Source organism: Hipposideros armiger, unplaced genomic scaffold, assembly GCF_001890085.2.
Source record: "Hipposideros armiger isolate ML-2016 unplaced genomic scaffold, ASM189008v1 scaffold_1, whole genome shotgun sequence".
In the NCBI taxonomy this organism is placed as follows: Eukaryota; Metazoa; Chordata; class Mammalia; order Chiroptera; family Hipposideridae; genus Hipposideros; species Hipposideros armiger.
Window position 1 is genome coordinate 1,005,168 of NW_017731351.1, and position 16,383 is coordinate 1,021,550.

General features: G+C 37.7%; 1 protein-coding gene across 1 annotated transcript in view; it reads right to left on the bottom strand.

The window, feature by feature from the left end:
* Positions 1–13,035, bottom strand: part of TMC4 (transmembrane channel like 4) — a 53,381-nt gene extending 40,346 nt beyond the window's left edge. Inside the window, exon 1 of the mRNA XM_019627997.1 lies at positions 12,872–13,035. Coding sequence (XP_019483542.1) covers positions 12,872–13,035 — 164 coding nt within the window. The remainder of the gene's footprint in view (positions 1–12,871) is intronic.
* Positions 13,036–16,383: the final 3,348 nt, after the last annotated feature.

Here is a 16,383-nt window from a genome sequence, read left to right on the forward strand (position 1 = left end):
TAAGACTAAGTTTAATTGGAGGGTCATACCACTTGTACTCACATGTTCTAAAACGTTTTGGCAATTATTTCTTGCACCATGCACATTCCTTGATTTTCTCAGCTGCTAATCAGCATATTTAATAACTTTCATATGAAAATACTTCTCTTCCCCTCACCTATGTTAAGTTTTATTTTGTATGGTATCTCTAAATAACCTCACCATTATGGTTGCTCTTCTACTTCATATAGTATATTCATATATTAACAGCCACAGAACACTATGTAATTAGTAGTATAAATTCTTCTAGCTAGCATTTGCACTTGTATTACTAATTAGCAGTACTAATACGCTATGTTAATATATATGTATCCCCTCAAAATGGAAACCATGAATTCAATTTTTTTGTCCCACAATGGTTGGTTATTCTAATAGCTGCAACATTTAACAGATCAGGAGATAATCTAATAGGATATGTTTAACAGATTGTGGAAGGGTGTACCCACAGTAACACTATATCAAGCCCATCAAACACAGCTCCATATTTTATGCTTCATCTTTCAAGAGAAGATTTTGTTTTGTGTTGTTTTCCTTCCCCTATTATTGCTGAAATTTCTAATCATAATGTTAACCTTTTGTCCATAGTTGCCATTTGAGTCAAGAAATGTATTTGAGGGCCAGCCGAGTGGCGCGATGGTTAAGAGCTGGCTTGGGACGCCAGAGGGCCCCGGTTCGGATCCCACATATGAGGGCCAGTGACACTGCCCTCCACAGCTAAGATGCTGAACAACAGCTCAACCTGGAGCTGGGCTGCCTTGAGTTTCCGGCGACGGCATAGGCTGCAGCCCCTGTGGCAGTGGGTTGCCATGGGCTACCGTGTGTAGCCAGCAGCCAGCATGAGCGGCCAGCAGCCGCAGTGAGCGGCCGTCCAGGAGCTGGCGACTGATCTGCCTCGCCCGGGAAGAGCGCAATGATGGTGCCAACTTGGGCCAGTGAAGCAACGTCCTCCACAACTAGATTGAAGAACAAAATGACAACAACTTGTCTGTTCCTCTTCCCCCAAATCCCCAGCTAAAAAAAAAAAAACTCTAAAAAAAAAAAAGAAATGTATTTGAAAGAACACTATTCCACAAAGATGTGAAACAAATAACACGAAATACTCTTGATATGTATATTAGAGAAGCTGAAAAGTCCTACACAAAATTACTTATTTAACTTTGCTTAATATAATGTACACCAAAATAATTTGCTTGCATAACCCTTTCTGATTTCTCAGAGCTCTTGTTATAAGTAACACATATTGGTGTACAACTCCAGACACTTTCCTGAATTATGGTATGTGGGAGAGCATTTTATTGAACACAATAAAATTATGTAAAAATAGGCCTTTCCAGGACCACACAATATCCAACTTATGCAACAGCTACCTTAAGCAAATAGTTTTATAAAATAGAGAAAAATTCAAAATAATCCAAGGAACAAATGAACAACTAGAAAGCGAGAGACTCAAGTACACAAGAGCTTTCTCAATGACAAAGTAGTATGACATTTCTAATAATATGTCTATAATTTCCTGATTTATTTCATTCCCAAACATAAGAAATATGCAAGTGGCTAATGATATTGAATTAGAGAAGAAAATGTAAATACAAAATAAAACTACACATCTTATATGAATGAAGCAGTAATATAAGTATATAACCATACCTTTTTCATGATTATCATGGCAAATTTTCTGCAAACTTAAAAAAGCTAAACAAAACAATAGCAGTGTTCTTACCTTATGTGTAAGAACATTCACACATGTATAAGCTGAGTATATGTTATTTTAGGAGTGATGGGAATTTGAGTAAAGGAGTGACACAATCAAGTTTAAGGTTTAAAAGATTTAAAAGACCACTTCATGGACAGTGTAGAGGCTTGACCACTGCACTGTACACCTGAAGCTGAAGCTGAATAATATTGTATGTCAACTATATAGTGTGGAGAGTGGAGTCAATGGAATTGTAATAGATATGTATGATGTGGGGGGGGGAGTGGGGCAGTGGATTGGGGAAGGGGGGTTGTCACTTTGTGAGGGGTGAAATGTATAACTATTGCACTGTGTTGTATGCCTGAAACTAATAAGTAAATAAAATAAAATAAAATGAAATAAAATACAATAATTTACTCTGGCTGCTGTGAGAGAATCAACCACCAGGGTTTAGTGGTGCAAACGAGTCTGAAGCATACAAGGAGTCAGGAAGTCAACAGCTCTCCAGAGGCGATGTGATGCTTGATTGGACGAAGGTAATTAATAGTAGAGATAAAAGTAAAAAAGTGCATACGTGGGCTGTATGTTAAGAGCAAGTCAGTAGTGTTTTCTGATGGGTTGGGTACAAAGCATGAGCAAAAGCATGAGTTCAACATGATAATGCTGAATTTTCACATGAATAACTCGGTGAAGAAAAACACCATTTACTTAAATGGGAAATTTTAGGAAAGGAATAGATTTTGAAGAAAAATGAATTAAGAATTTTATTTTAGTATTTTATGTTGGTGATATCTTTTAGGAATCTTAGTCAATTAAACAGTGTGTTTATATTAGTTGGGAAAGCTGAAGGTATCTATCATTAGAATTTTTAAAAGAAATTATTGTAAACATGGACTTATGAAACTAGTTCTAAATAAAGCTATTATAAGAAAGCCTATATTTAGTTATAAAAAAGGAAGATGCCAGTAAAAATAATTTTGATTTGCATTAAGAACTTATGTAATTTATTCATTCACTCTATAAATGTGACTATGATAGGCTGTGAATTACATTAACTCTTAGTAACTCTAATAAGAGTAAAACTAATCAAGAATCTCCCTTAGTGATAAAGACACATACTTATTACATTATTTGATGAAAGCTGATGGGGCTCTATAAAATCCAATTAATAGTGATAACAGTCCTTCACTTAATAGAAAGGAAAGACTTCCTTGAGGAAAAATGAACAATAATTGGAATTGACCATATCACGTAGGAAACAGGAACAGAGGGTAAAGATTCTAGGAGGAGAACTTCATGGAATAAAATAAACAAAAAATAAAATAAAATAAAATAAAACAGGATTTTTTTCACTCACAGAATTAGAAAAGTTTGAGTATAAAGTAGAATTTCTTGATACTGAGTGAGAGACATATTTCAGTGGCATGTATTTAGTTTTGCTAAAATGGTCTGCATTGAAGCCAGGTGCTAAACTGTTTGAAGATAGATTCACAGCAGAGAGAATCAAGAGACCATTTGATAAATGTGGGAAGGGAATGCCAGTGGGGATGCTATTGCTGCAATTTTGCCTGAAGTGCAACCCGCTCCTTACTTCCTTCTGGGTGAAAATGTAATGTTCGTTTTAGTACTTGTTGCAGTTAAAACCCAAAATATGATGACAGGGGCCCCTTAATATTTCTTTTTAAAAGTGGATTCCCTTGGTCCTTGAAACCCTGCTATAAAACTACTAATTAATATTTGGCAAGGAATTCGGAAAGGTGTGTATTCCCAGACACACCATAAACCATCTTGGTTAGAATGTAAAATCAAGGCTGCAGCACACCCATTAAAAGGATTTATAACTATGTTTTAACTTAGAGTGGAGATGGGAAGAACAGCAGACAGCTGTTAAGAGGTTGAGAGCAGGAAATATGGCCTGCTTTTCATCAAAAAAATACATAAATAAAGGCGCTGGGGATATAGAATTTGTTTTAAGTTGCTGGAAGCCGGTGAAGAATTAAACAAGCTTGGAATTGATAGTTTGAAATTGGAACATACTTTGGGACTCACCACATAATCTAATGTGATGAAACTCTCGGGAATATTTACAGTACAGATATCTACTTCTGAAACAGTGATAATACTATATTTGATATTTTAATATATTACACTTAATTGGGGAGGGGAGAATACAAAAACAAAAGAAAAGAAGAATGGCACTCATCAATAGCAGGACAGACAGTAGCAGCTTAAAGCCCTTCATGTAATTGAAGTGTCATTTTCAACTTCAGGGGTTGCTTATCAAATGAATTGCTTGGTTTAGGTATAAAGATATGTTATAAAACAGAGCATGAAAAATGTAACAAAATTTCACTCAGAAACTTATCTTCTATAGGTATAAGAATGCCAATACAAATGTTTATGCATTATATATATATACATATATATATATATATATATATATGTAAAATAAAAGTATATATTTTGGTTGCATTTCATACAGATTCTTTTTCTGTGTCATCTAAAATGTTATATTCATCCAACACTAAAGTTATCAGATTTGAAAGATGAACATTGATTGGGAAAAGTTGAGAAAAATTTTAAAACATAATTTTCAATATTTAAAATTCTAGAGCTAGGTAGAAAAATATTGCTTTGCATGAAATTTCTCAGTTCTCTATCATGAGCTTTCAACTGTGAAAAAATTATCGTACTGTAATTATTACTATCACTGCTACTGCTATTGTTACTACTACAAATAGTGATGATAACAGCAACCATTTGTGGTGTTCACTGTATATTAGACACCATGCTGACCTTTTGAAAGCATTTATTTTTTATAGTGACCATATCAGGTGAAGATAATGATTCTTCTCATTGCACAGGTAAAGAAACATGCCCAAGGTCACGTGACTAGTGAAGCAGAAAGACAGTCTCTGAACCCCAAACTACGTGCTACCCTAGTCCACACTGTTCAATAGAAGTCTGAACTTTCCTTCTTAGGCTACTGTTGAGAATATGCATAGCTATGTTTTCTTACTGCAAATTAAAACACAAGAAAGAACACAAAAGAGGCCACATCAAAGTACTGAGAAAGTATTTGAGTATTTTGCTTTGAAGGAAATTTTGCTCAAAGATTTCTTTTGATAATCAGAGTTAATATTTATCAGAAAAAGAAAAATGCATTAGTCATTCTGTATTAAAATGTCAAGAGCTGCTGAGAGTCAGGCTAATCAATATACTAGACCCAACTGCAGAACTTGATAAAGTTTGTTTAAATAGCTCAGCTAATTGTAGAAATGTGAAAGATATGAAAACAGATACAGTTGAGCTTTCTCACTGAGTTGGAGAGTTATCCATAGAAGCAGTAATGAGATTATGACAGGCCTGGCATTTTGAGACTACTGACAAATTCTCATGACGATTTAGTTAAGACCTTATAATCAAACATACAGAAAATTCTGGAAAATCAAAGGTGAATGGTATTTCCATGTGACAGAATAGCCCACATAAATCTGCAGAGCTTTGTCACATTTACTTTGAGAGTGTTCCAGAGTCACACATGTTCACTGGTTACTATAAGGGCAGTAGAGGTTTGCTTCTTCTACAAAAGAACAGCTCGCTGGAACTCAGTCCTTCTAACACTCACTATATAAATTAGCTACCTCCAAAGCTATAGAGGATTTTCCCCCCACTCCTGTCCAATCCCTGAAAGTTATATTTTTTCCTCAAGTGGTATAGTTATTTGTAATGTACAATTACTTATGAGAAAATGGCCATACATTTTAACAAAATTCTAGCTCATCAAGTATCTTTAACAATAATAAATAACATTGAAGTTTAAAAGTGGGTAAATATTTAAAATAAAGAAAGCAGAAGGGAAGACGAAAGGGAGGATATGGGGGACGGGGAGAGAAAGGAAGGAAAGAAAGAAGGGAGAAAGAGAGGAAGGGAGGGAGGGAGGGAGGAAGAAAGGAAGGGAGGGAGGGAGGAAGAGAGAAAAGAGAGAAAGAAAACGAGACTGTAGCTGCTGTCCTAGCCCCTACACACTTTGGTTGAAAACAGTCAAGGCAAACACTGATAATTAATTTATGTTTTTAAAAAATGTTAAAATTCAAGTCTAATGTTTACTAATAAGATCTGTATAAAATCCAATAAAAAGACAATAGCTATATATTTATGGGAATGTGCCTCCTTGACTGACTCAGTCTCTTTCTATTCATTGCTTCTTTCCCCCATGTCCTTTTTAATTAACTGCAGTTAAGTTTGACATTTCCAAGCATTTACCTTTTCATCCTCCCCAATATTTTGTAAGATGTCTTGTTTAAAAAAAAAAACAAATTCTCAATATGTTTTATTAATTTGATTGTTCAAAACTAAATGAAAAAGACTACTTTCTCATTAATTTAAGCTCTTTAAACAATCCTCTGTAGAACATTCTATAGCTGTTCTGTGATGTTAGGCTTTAAAGTCATCCTAAATCCAATTTTTGCAGCTAGAACCATCTGTTAGTGGGTCTCAGGTTTAAGCTTGGAGTTCTCTTCATAGGTAAATGATCGCAGGATACAACCACACAGTAGGTACTTAAAAGTGGAAAGATCATGCCCCAAGATCATAGTAGAGAACACTAAAGTGTGTCTTGAATCTGTCTCCCCTTCTTCCACAGAAATCCCATTTTTAGAGGGCCATATGACTCCCTTAGTATTAAAGAGTCCACTCCACAACCCCCTTTGCAGCAAATATGATTATATCACTAGGTGGAAGTGTTTGGTGGAAACTCGGGCACATCCATTAAGAAATAGCTGAGGCCCTTGTCAGTTCTATTTCATCTCTTCCCCTACCCGCTGCTTGTAATATAGGCGTTGCTAGATTGGATTACGACGTTCAGAATGTACATAACGAAATACTGGAATAGAAGAATTGTGAGTCCTCTCAACCTTTTTATATAGCATTCATATTCCTTTACATGAAAAGAGACCAAGAACAATGCAGGGCCCATATAATCACTGTTTTACTTGTTACTATTTGTTTTGGTTAATTGTTTAAAATCTTATAAGTTCACTACCAAGTCTACTTCATGTCTCCTCTAATGACCAAGATTTATGTTTAAAACTTGTTGTTCACATGCCCTACCATAGCTCCCTAAAAAGTCACGTTCTGCATTTGAACCCCACAGCTGAATTATTATATATCCATGTTTTCCTTCTTTGTGCTCCATCCTGAGCAATCTATATAATGTTAATCATCATATTTTCTATTAGAAACATAACTAAACAATCAATACTATTTCACATTTAGGGACATTTTCCATACAGATCTACCTAAATTAATGTCATCCTGTTTAATCCTCATGATAATCCAATAAAGTAAGTAGCATTATTACATCCATGATAAAATAGACGGAAAAAACATTGACTTGCTAAAGATCACACACTTATTCGAACAAGCAGAACAATTCCCATTAATTAAATCACAATTTCTCTTTCCTAAAATTTAGGTTCAGCAGAAATATCCCTGGTATTATTTACATCTTGTAGGATCTGATTTTAAGCTAAGGCAGTGTCAACAGAATTAGATAAGAGAAAGTCTCTTGACCCATAAGTGATTTACTGAGTGACTAAGCTCCTTCAGATTTTTGATGATAAAAACATGTTTAGTATGTACAAGGGAGCAAATGATGAATTGTGAGACTTATAAGAAATAGCCCTCCACAGGTGAAACTTATTGTTATACACGGGACAAGAACATGACACATTTTTTGAGCTAGACAGGTTGAGGCCTGAGCATGTAACACATCAATATATAACATCCATCTATGCTGTAGCTAGATGCTTTTCTTACTTTCATTAATAATGTCAAAATGATAATTAAATAGATAATGTAGTGCAGTCCATGACGATACTGGCTGATTTGTCCCAATGCTGTTTGTGCCTTAGTAACACTTAATAAGCTTGACTTAGGTTTTGTTTTACTTTTTAGCAGCACCTAGAAAAGGATTTTCATTATCTGGCATTCCATATTTCCTCAAGTAATCAGACTTGTTGTTTTTTAGTATATCCATTTTCCATATTGAGGTAAGTGCTGCTGGATTCATCTTTCCTTCCTTTATACTGCCATGCATGTATGAACATGTATATTCTTAGCCAGGGAGGTCAAGGAAGGTTTTGAAGGGACTGAGCTAATGTAATCGTGGAGTATGCAGGGTGAAATCTTTAAGAAAAAGAGTGTACTGTATGGAACTGTTTATAATTTCACATAGCTGCATCTTCCAGTGTTTCTATCATAATTTGTAAACTGGATATCATGCTTAAAGAGACACTCACCTTCTGAATATGTGAATATATGCTACAGTTTTATTCAATACATTTGTAAACTATTTTTACATTTGAAAACTATAGAACTTATTTACCAGTTGTAATTTCATCTTTCTTTAAACATGCATTCAGTTTTTCACAAAATTAAGTTAAATACTTATACATATTTATATTTATAAAATATTTTAGCATATATATATATATATATATACACACACACACACACACATACATATTCATATACATTTTCAGATCCTATTCTATGACCCCAATCATTAGCAGAGATATGGACACATGCCCTGCCATTGGGTAGCCAATTCTCTTGCCCGAGTGCTGAGCTGGATAAGAGTAAGTGTCTCTCAATATCCTGTCTATTAATGAAGATGAACAATGTGAGGTAAAACTGAAACTAACCTATGAATGGTGATTTGCTTGCTGCTTACTCCCTTCCAGGTAGTAGAAGGAAGGGGTGCAATGATGACAACAGGGTAGCACCTCCCATTGCCATAGGTGGCAGCAGTGTCACTGTGGTTATGGGGTTTCTAGAGTCAGCAATAAGGACATTGCTATTCGATACAGAGCTTTGGGTGAGCCAAAAATCTAAGGGGATCATTTGGCTGAGCAGCTAAAAAAGCAGACACTCAAACGCAAAAGTGAATGCAAAGCTTAATATACCAACACTGAGCTACTCTCCACTGTTGACTAAACTGCAATGAGGCAGAGCTATGGAGGCCCGCACTGGGCATGAAGAAGGGGGCTCCTGTGTCTAGATGCTGCCAGATGTTTGCCAGTACACAGAGAAAGAAGCAGCCCTCTCCTCCGCGCTGACTTTCACGCTAGAGGTCAAGGGCGAAAAACTCCCTCCCTGCTGGTCCTCCCTATCTACCTCCACATCCAGCATCCTCTTCTCCCTGCACTCCATGCATCCCAGGCCCATCTGTACCTGGTCCTGTGGAGGAAGCTCCTGAATTCAGCTAATCCGATGTGGGCAGGGTTCTCAGTGAAGAAGGGAGACTGACGTGACCTTGTACATGAGGGTCTCTGGGCTAATTCAGTATACTCCTTTTGTGCCTTCCACTTCTGAATGCATAATTGATATTGATGTTTAAGATGCTTGTACTGGGAATATCCAGAAATGTCAGTGGGAATTCACTCATTCAGGCAGGGATAGCCAAATAGACAGAGAAGGAACCCTGTCTCCTACTGTGGGGTCGGACAGAAGCAAATGGAAACTCAGGAGATGGGAATTATTTCACAGTATTAGTGAAATACATGATGGCTATAGAGTACTCAGAGATATCACATCCCAGTGCAGCACGCCATCTGGGTCATGCAGACACTAAGATAAACCTTTAGAATCAAAGACAATCATGAACCTGGCTACTCAGCTCTTATGGAAGCTGAATGCCTGACCAGAGAGGCTTCATAATTCTCTGGCCTGATGTTCTCTTTTTGGAGTTTGTCAGCTTAGACTCAATGACTAACAAGGGAAGGGCCAAAGAGGCCTCACTTTTCAAACAAAAATCATATATTTAAGGGTGTAGCTGGCCTGGTGTTACATGAATAAGTGGCACCTGCATCAGCAAGGACAACTTTCCTTTCCACCCCATCACTTGAAGCAAAGTCACTTGCTCCATAGATCCCTTCGTTACGAAGGTCCCCTAAATTCCTAAATTGGTTCTCTAATGGTACGGCTAAGTTAAAATCTGATGGCATATATTAGGAGGCAGCTGTCATCCAACCTGAGTGGTGACATTGGGAAACCAACAGGAAGGTTACGGATGCCTCTCATTTGAGTTTGGCTGCAAACTGTGGCAACAAACCACAGCCATGGATAGAATGGTCAGCATCACTCACAGGGGTGGTCTCCGTAAGGGACCGCTTTTCTGTAAAAAACAGACAGTGCTCAGGCTGCTGCTAAAACCTGAACCATCCAGATCTCTGCCACCAGCACCACAACTAGTCATCATAGAAGAAAAGGCACCACCTCCGCCATGATAACTGGAAACAAAGCAAAGAATAAAATGTTTCTGATGTAGATGAGGCTACATGCTGGACTGGCCATCCCTTCCAAAACTCGGCCCGTTTGACTTGAGGCTGAAAGATCACATCGCATCCGACTCCTTCCTGAGACCATTTGAGGTGCCTCAATGCCACCAAGACTTAGGTTTCCAGTGTCACTTTCACAGTCTGACCAGTTAACTCTGGTCATAGCATCGTGACCCTTGAAGGCAAACTGTGTACATATTTTTTCCTGCCACAAAGGATGTTAACAACCTGGCATAGTCATGGTTATTTTATGGTCATTTTATTCATCTTATCAAACACAGGATGCTGGCATTATTGAGTGGTAGAAAGAATTTTAAAAAGCCTACTCTACATCTTGGTTAACCTACAAACTGTTCTGGAAGCTGGAAGTCAAAAGTTGGTGTCACTGGGCTGAGAGCAATGTGTCAGTGGGGCTATGCTGCCTCCCGAGGATCAAGGAGGAAATCTGTTGTTTCCTTCCTCCATCCTCTCGCATTCCTTTGCTGGGGGTCCCATCATCCCCATCTTCAAGACCAGCGTTTTCAAATAAAACCTCTGTCCGTTTTATCTTCACATTTCCTTCTCTCCCATGTAAATGTCAAGCCTCCCTCTGGTTCTGTCTTCTGGTACAGGCTGTGACATTTAGGGCCCTCCTGGATAATGCAACATAATCTCCCCTTCTCGAGATCTTTCATTGAATCATACCTGCAAAAATCCTTTTTTTGAAAAAAAATAATAACATTGACAGTTTTCAGGGATTAGAACCTGGCATCTTTGGGGGCCATTATTCAGTCTGCTACAACTAATAACTATTTTGCTGATTTCTACTGGTTTCTTAATAGCCACAGAGAGTTTTCTATCAAAGACTAAAACAAATGTTTCATTAGACTGTAAACATAGACGGTTGCTTGTCTGCTTCATAATCGCCGTGCTGTCACGCAGAACAAGCAGAGGCAGAGTTCTCTGAGAGCAGAATGATTAGGATTAGCGCTGCTGCTACAGAAACCGGATCAACGGGATTATGCAGGAGGCTCTCTGCTGTGTAAGAACTGGGATAATCCCAGCTAGTCTGTTGTGCTCAAGTAACTCATAACCTCAGCTAACTCTGTGCATGCCTCGGCATTCCTGCAGCTCTGGTGCTGACCTTCATCAAACCTGAACGAATTGTACTGAGGAACGATTAAGGTAGTGCTGTGCTGGGCTAATCCATGTAGTAACGTGCAATGGTCCAAGGCAGACCAGGTGAGCACCAGCCTCAGCTGATCAGCAATTTTAACAGAATACACACACACACACACACACACACACACACACACCTATATCTATATCTATAATCTATCATCTATTTATCTGTCTATTATCTATCTACCTACCTATCTACCTACCTATCTTTCTTTCTCTTGGTTTCTGTCACTGGTGCTGACCCCCCCCCGGCTTGATTTTGGCCACGTGACTCAATGTCCTTGGTTTTTCCTCATGTCCCGAAGGACTTGGTTTTCGTGTTCTGACCTCCAGTTGCCTCCCCCACTGGCCTCTGCATCCCATCCTCTCCCACCCTTGTCCATAAAAGGGAAAGGATTCCCTCTTCAAGGCAAACATGGTGTTTTTGTCTTTACTTCTGAAAAATCAAATGGCAATAAAACATGATAAAAATGCATTTTTGCCTTACTTTTCCTTCGATCTCCTGCTCCTGTGCTTTGCACCCCATCTAGCAAAGCTCTTGGATGTAGTTGTCTGGGGGCTGTGTCTCCAATTTTCCTCTCACCGCTCTGGAATTCACTCCAAGCTGACTTCGTCATGTCTGCCCCCTCCCCACTGCCCCCCTTTCTCTCTGTTCCCCAGCCACACTTAGCACCCTTGTTGCTCCTGGAGCACAGTGTGTGCATGTTTTACCTCAGGGCACTCGCATAGGCTGTTCCCTCCACTGAAAACCTTTTCTCACCCCTCTCTCACCTTTTTTAAGTCATTGCTAAGAAATCACTTTTTCACTGACACCTACCTACCCTGACTAACAGAGTGGTTCACATCTTTTCCATTAATTCTAATAACTTGGTTCGCTGGATCTGTCTGTTGGTTTTTGAATAAGTATACTCTGATTATGATTTTGTTAATTTCTTCTTTAGTGCTGTCAGATTTTGTGCTGTATGGCTTAGTGTTACCTTGTTAGGTTCGTAATTGTTTATGATTATTTTATCTTTTTTGTGTTTTCTTCCTTTGTTATTCAGTACCCCTTCTTAATCCTTTGTAACAGATTTTCATTAAAGTGTGTGTGTGTGTGCGCGTGTGTGTGAGTGTGTGCGCGCGCATGCGCGCACACGCAGTGCACATGCTCTTCTTCTAGTTATTTCCCTGGTCTGTCTTTGCAATCCCTTTATTTTCCACTTGTCTGCATGTGTATGGTTATGTGTATATTTTGTTGTGTTACTTGTAAATAGTACATGGGGGAACTTTTAAATTCCATAGATAATACTCTTACATGATAGCTTACATTCAAAATATTTACATTTATTGTGATTATTACATGTACATTAAAATTATTTCTATGTGTTTACTTCTTATCATTTTTAACATTTCTTTCCTTTTCTTCCCCTTCCGCCTCTTCACTTTTGCTTCAACTCACTGTGCGTGTTCTCTCGCTCACACAGCTGCTGCTTAGTTAGCCTATCTCCAACCCTCCCCTGGGGTCTCCTTGCCAAATCTAGGCTCACCTAAACCAGTTAGGGTTGCTGCACATTATACTAATGAGTGTATTTCATAGCAAGCATGTGGGCCATGAGTCACTCAGCTCAGCTCCTCTCCCCAAGCTCTGTCTGCTTACCCCATGTCTTTGGCACGTGTTGCATAAGGCACGGCCTCAGGTTCACTGCAAATTTCCAAGTCCATTTTCTGAGAATGAAGCAATGAAAATAAATCTTTTTTCCGAAATTTGTGCTTGGATTCCGTATCACTTATAAGCGCAAGCTCCAAGTCATCTTTGCCCATTCCAGACTGGGATGCCTCAGGCCTGTGGCTTCACACTGCATTTCAAGTCCGTGAAAATTTGATCTTGTTTTTAAGCCTGAGTATCTTTTTCCTTTCATTATTTTAGTGAATTCTTTTTCCTTCCTAGTTCCCTCATATATTAACATACAATAATAACTGTCCTGGAGGAGCATGAATAAGTTTATACATTTTGTATCTCCTTATTTAATTTGTTTCAGTGCATGTAAGAGAAGGATGCATGCTCTGTGTTTAAATTAGAAAATATTTCCAATTAAACGTGGTCTCTACATCTTCCTGATTCACAATGCATAAAATAAAAAGATTAGTAAGATATGGGACTGCTATTCAAGAAAATAGTAATCCAATATTTGGACATGAATGAAAACAAATTACTATAATGCAAGGGGGCAGTCACTTGATACATAGTTGCAAACAGAATATAATGGATAAGACTGGAATAGATTGTGTGTGTTGGTGGGAATATCAGCAAGGAGTTTTCAGGAAGAATAATAATTCACATAGGTAAATGGAGAAGGTAATGAATTGCAGATAAATGAAATAATGGTTGCAAAAGAAAAAGCATTCTCCATGTGTTGGCAACAGGGGGTACTCCAATTGGAATGGGAGGCCACACAAATTAGAGAAACCGTGGAAGAAGTTTGGTGGCTTAAGTGTTAGACTAAGAAACTGATCCTCAGTATGGTGGGTAACTGGTATTGTCTGATAGTATATGAGATAATGAGAATAATCTAGATGGGGATGCTCATTTTGTCTGGTAGTTGAAGCTACAGGAAGATACTAAAAATTGGGATCATCAGCTGGGAAATGTGCCCTGCCATTAAAAATAATTAGGCTCTGGAAGTATATAATTTATTGTGTTGGACTTTTTTTCCCCGAAGTCTTTGTTAAATATAGTGTGAAATGAAACTCAGCTAATATTTTACATAATTTTTATAATTTACTCCTTGCAACAGTCCTATTAAAAAAATCCTTCTATTTTCTCCCATGTACGAGTATACACAAGGTAAGTCCGGGTTGGAAAGATAATAATTGGCAGAAGAGTGATTAGTAGAGGAGTGTTTTGAGTCCAGAGTCCCCACACTTAGACACTCCTCCCAAGTGCCTCCCTGAAACATTTGGGGACAGTAAAAGTTTACAGTTACATTTCTCGCATTTACTCATTTTATGTGTTTTTGTAATGTCTAGCCTTTCATCTGGGTGATAACAACTTCAGTCTTTAAAATTATATTAAAATATAATGACAAATGTAAATTTTGGATAACCATGCTTAACAAGTGGGCTCTTGGGGGAGAAATTTCTAGCAGTGAATTATGAGTCAAAGCTATTCTTGAGACTTATTAACATAGATATAAGTAGAATGGAATAATAATGACATGATAATGAAAATCACATTTCTATAATTGAGATAATCCATATCCGCAGTACCCCAGGTTAATTTGTAAAATTAGTATGAAGTGATAAATGAATAGAAAGTTATTGTGCTACTGCACAAAGTAATTTGCTGAGGCAGTGTTCAGCTTAGCGATTCTGCTTGGCATTTACTTTCCTTAGACTGTTTTTTTCTTTTCTGATATTCAGATTGTAAAATGAAATGGTTCAAAGGTAATAAAATCCCACATTCTTAGTGTAATATGTTTTTCTATGTGGTTGGGTTCATGCCATTTTTTTTTCACATTATATATTATGAGTATACATATTTCATTTTTGTGGTTCTAATTTTGATGACTCTTGTAGTACAGATTATTTTAATGGAATTCTCTGCTCTACTAATTTGGACTTCTTAAAATTTAAATGTGAAGTTTTAATCTAAATAAAATAATTAATTTAAGATTACTTGATTTTAATTATAAGCATTCTTTATGCATGGCTAAATGTCAAATACAAAAATGTGCATTGAATTAATACGCAGAAAGAATAAATGCATGTTTAAATGTGGACATCAAGGCATGTTATGAAAAATATTACTAGTGGCATTATTGCAATATTAATTAATTAACAATATTAAGAAAACAAACAAACAAACAAAAAATCTGGAGGAAGCCTGGGCACATTTTCCCAAACAACACATTGGATAGGTTGCAACTGGCCCCCGTTAGTTTGAAACTGGCCCTGGTAGAAGTACTATTTATACTATGAAAATCAGCAAATGCTTTTGTTGAAAATCCGTTCTTTGTTATCCAGAAAGGCAGCCGTCAGAGTTATCAAACACATACCAGCAAACCACAGAGTGAAAATCAGGTGGGAATGAGTTTGAGTTTCAAAGATTGGGAGACAGGCAGTGAGTAAGCACAACGTCTCAAGAGGTTGCACTGTAAAGAGAAGCCAAAAACGGCAGAAGCTAGAAGAAAAAGTGTGGTGGTTCAGAAAGGTGTGTTTTATTGCTGGTGTTATTTGGTGTGTTAGTTTTGTTTTTGTTTAAGTTCTAGGAGAAATAAAAGGCATAGGTAAGCACACGGGATGTTTCAGTCAAAAGGCGCATAACTGGATGACGCAGTAGAGGAAAGGTAGAATGGCCAATGTGACTGCCTTGGATCTGTAGGAAGAAGGTGGGACTTCGTGTGCTAATAATGAGGTTGGTATCAGACTCTAGTGTCTAGAGTTCTTGATCACATCGGGGCAATGGACAGACCACGTGAGCACACTGGCAGACGGGGGGACAGCTAACAGCGATGGAATAGCTCTTCTAAGTGAAGTCATTATTTCCTTAAGAGACATTAACTTTTGACCCTGTATAGCTCATATCCATTTCATTCTTTCACGCAAGACCTTCAGAGAAAATAAAATTCAAGTTTACCGTCTAATTACCTTAACATTGCATTAAAATACGCCACATTCAAATCTCAACCCACTCTCTTACGTTGATATATTTAAGTAGGCCCATAAAGAGTGTCACTTCTTTAAACAGTCTATAAAATGATTTATCTGGAAGGGCCATGCAATACCACTTTTGTACAGAATTCAGAATTCTCTACCTGCTATTTTACGCACATCCAAAAAGAACAACACCAGCAATGAATTTTCCAACGCAGCCTACTAAACGGTCACTTTATCTTCTTCAGTCTGCAATTAGAGACTGCTTGTATACAACATTATGTTTGCTAATGAAAAGGTTCATAACAGGCTTCCCCAACATATGCTACTTTGGCATGTGGATTATTTTGAGCTGAAGGCAACAGAGAGCCTGTGGGCTCAAAAGAAACCTTTACTCTCTCTTAAAGAATCTAAACTGGGGCCTTGCCATTACTAAGAGCCATTACTAAACTTTCTAATTACCGTACATTATTTCTCATGGTCCTATGAATGACCTCCCTCCCTTCTGAAGCCCCA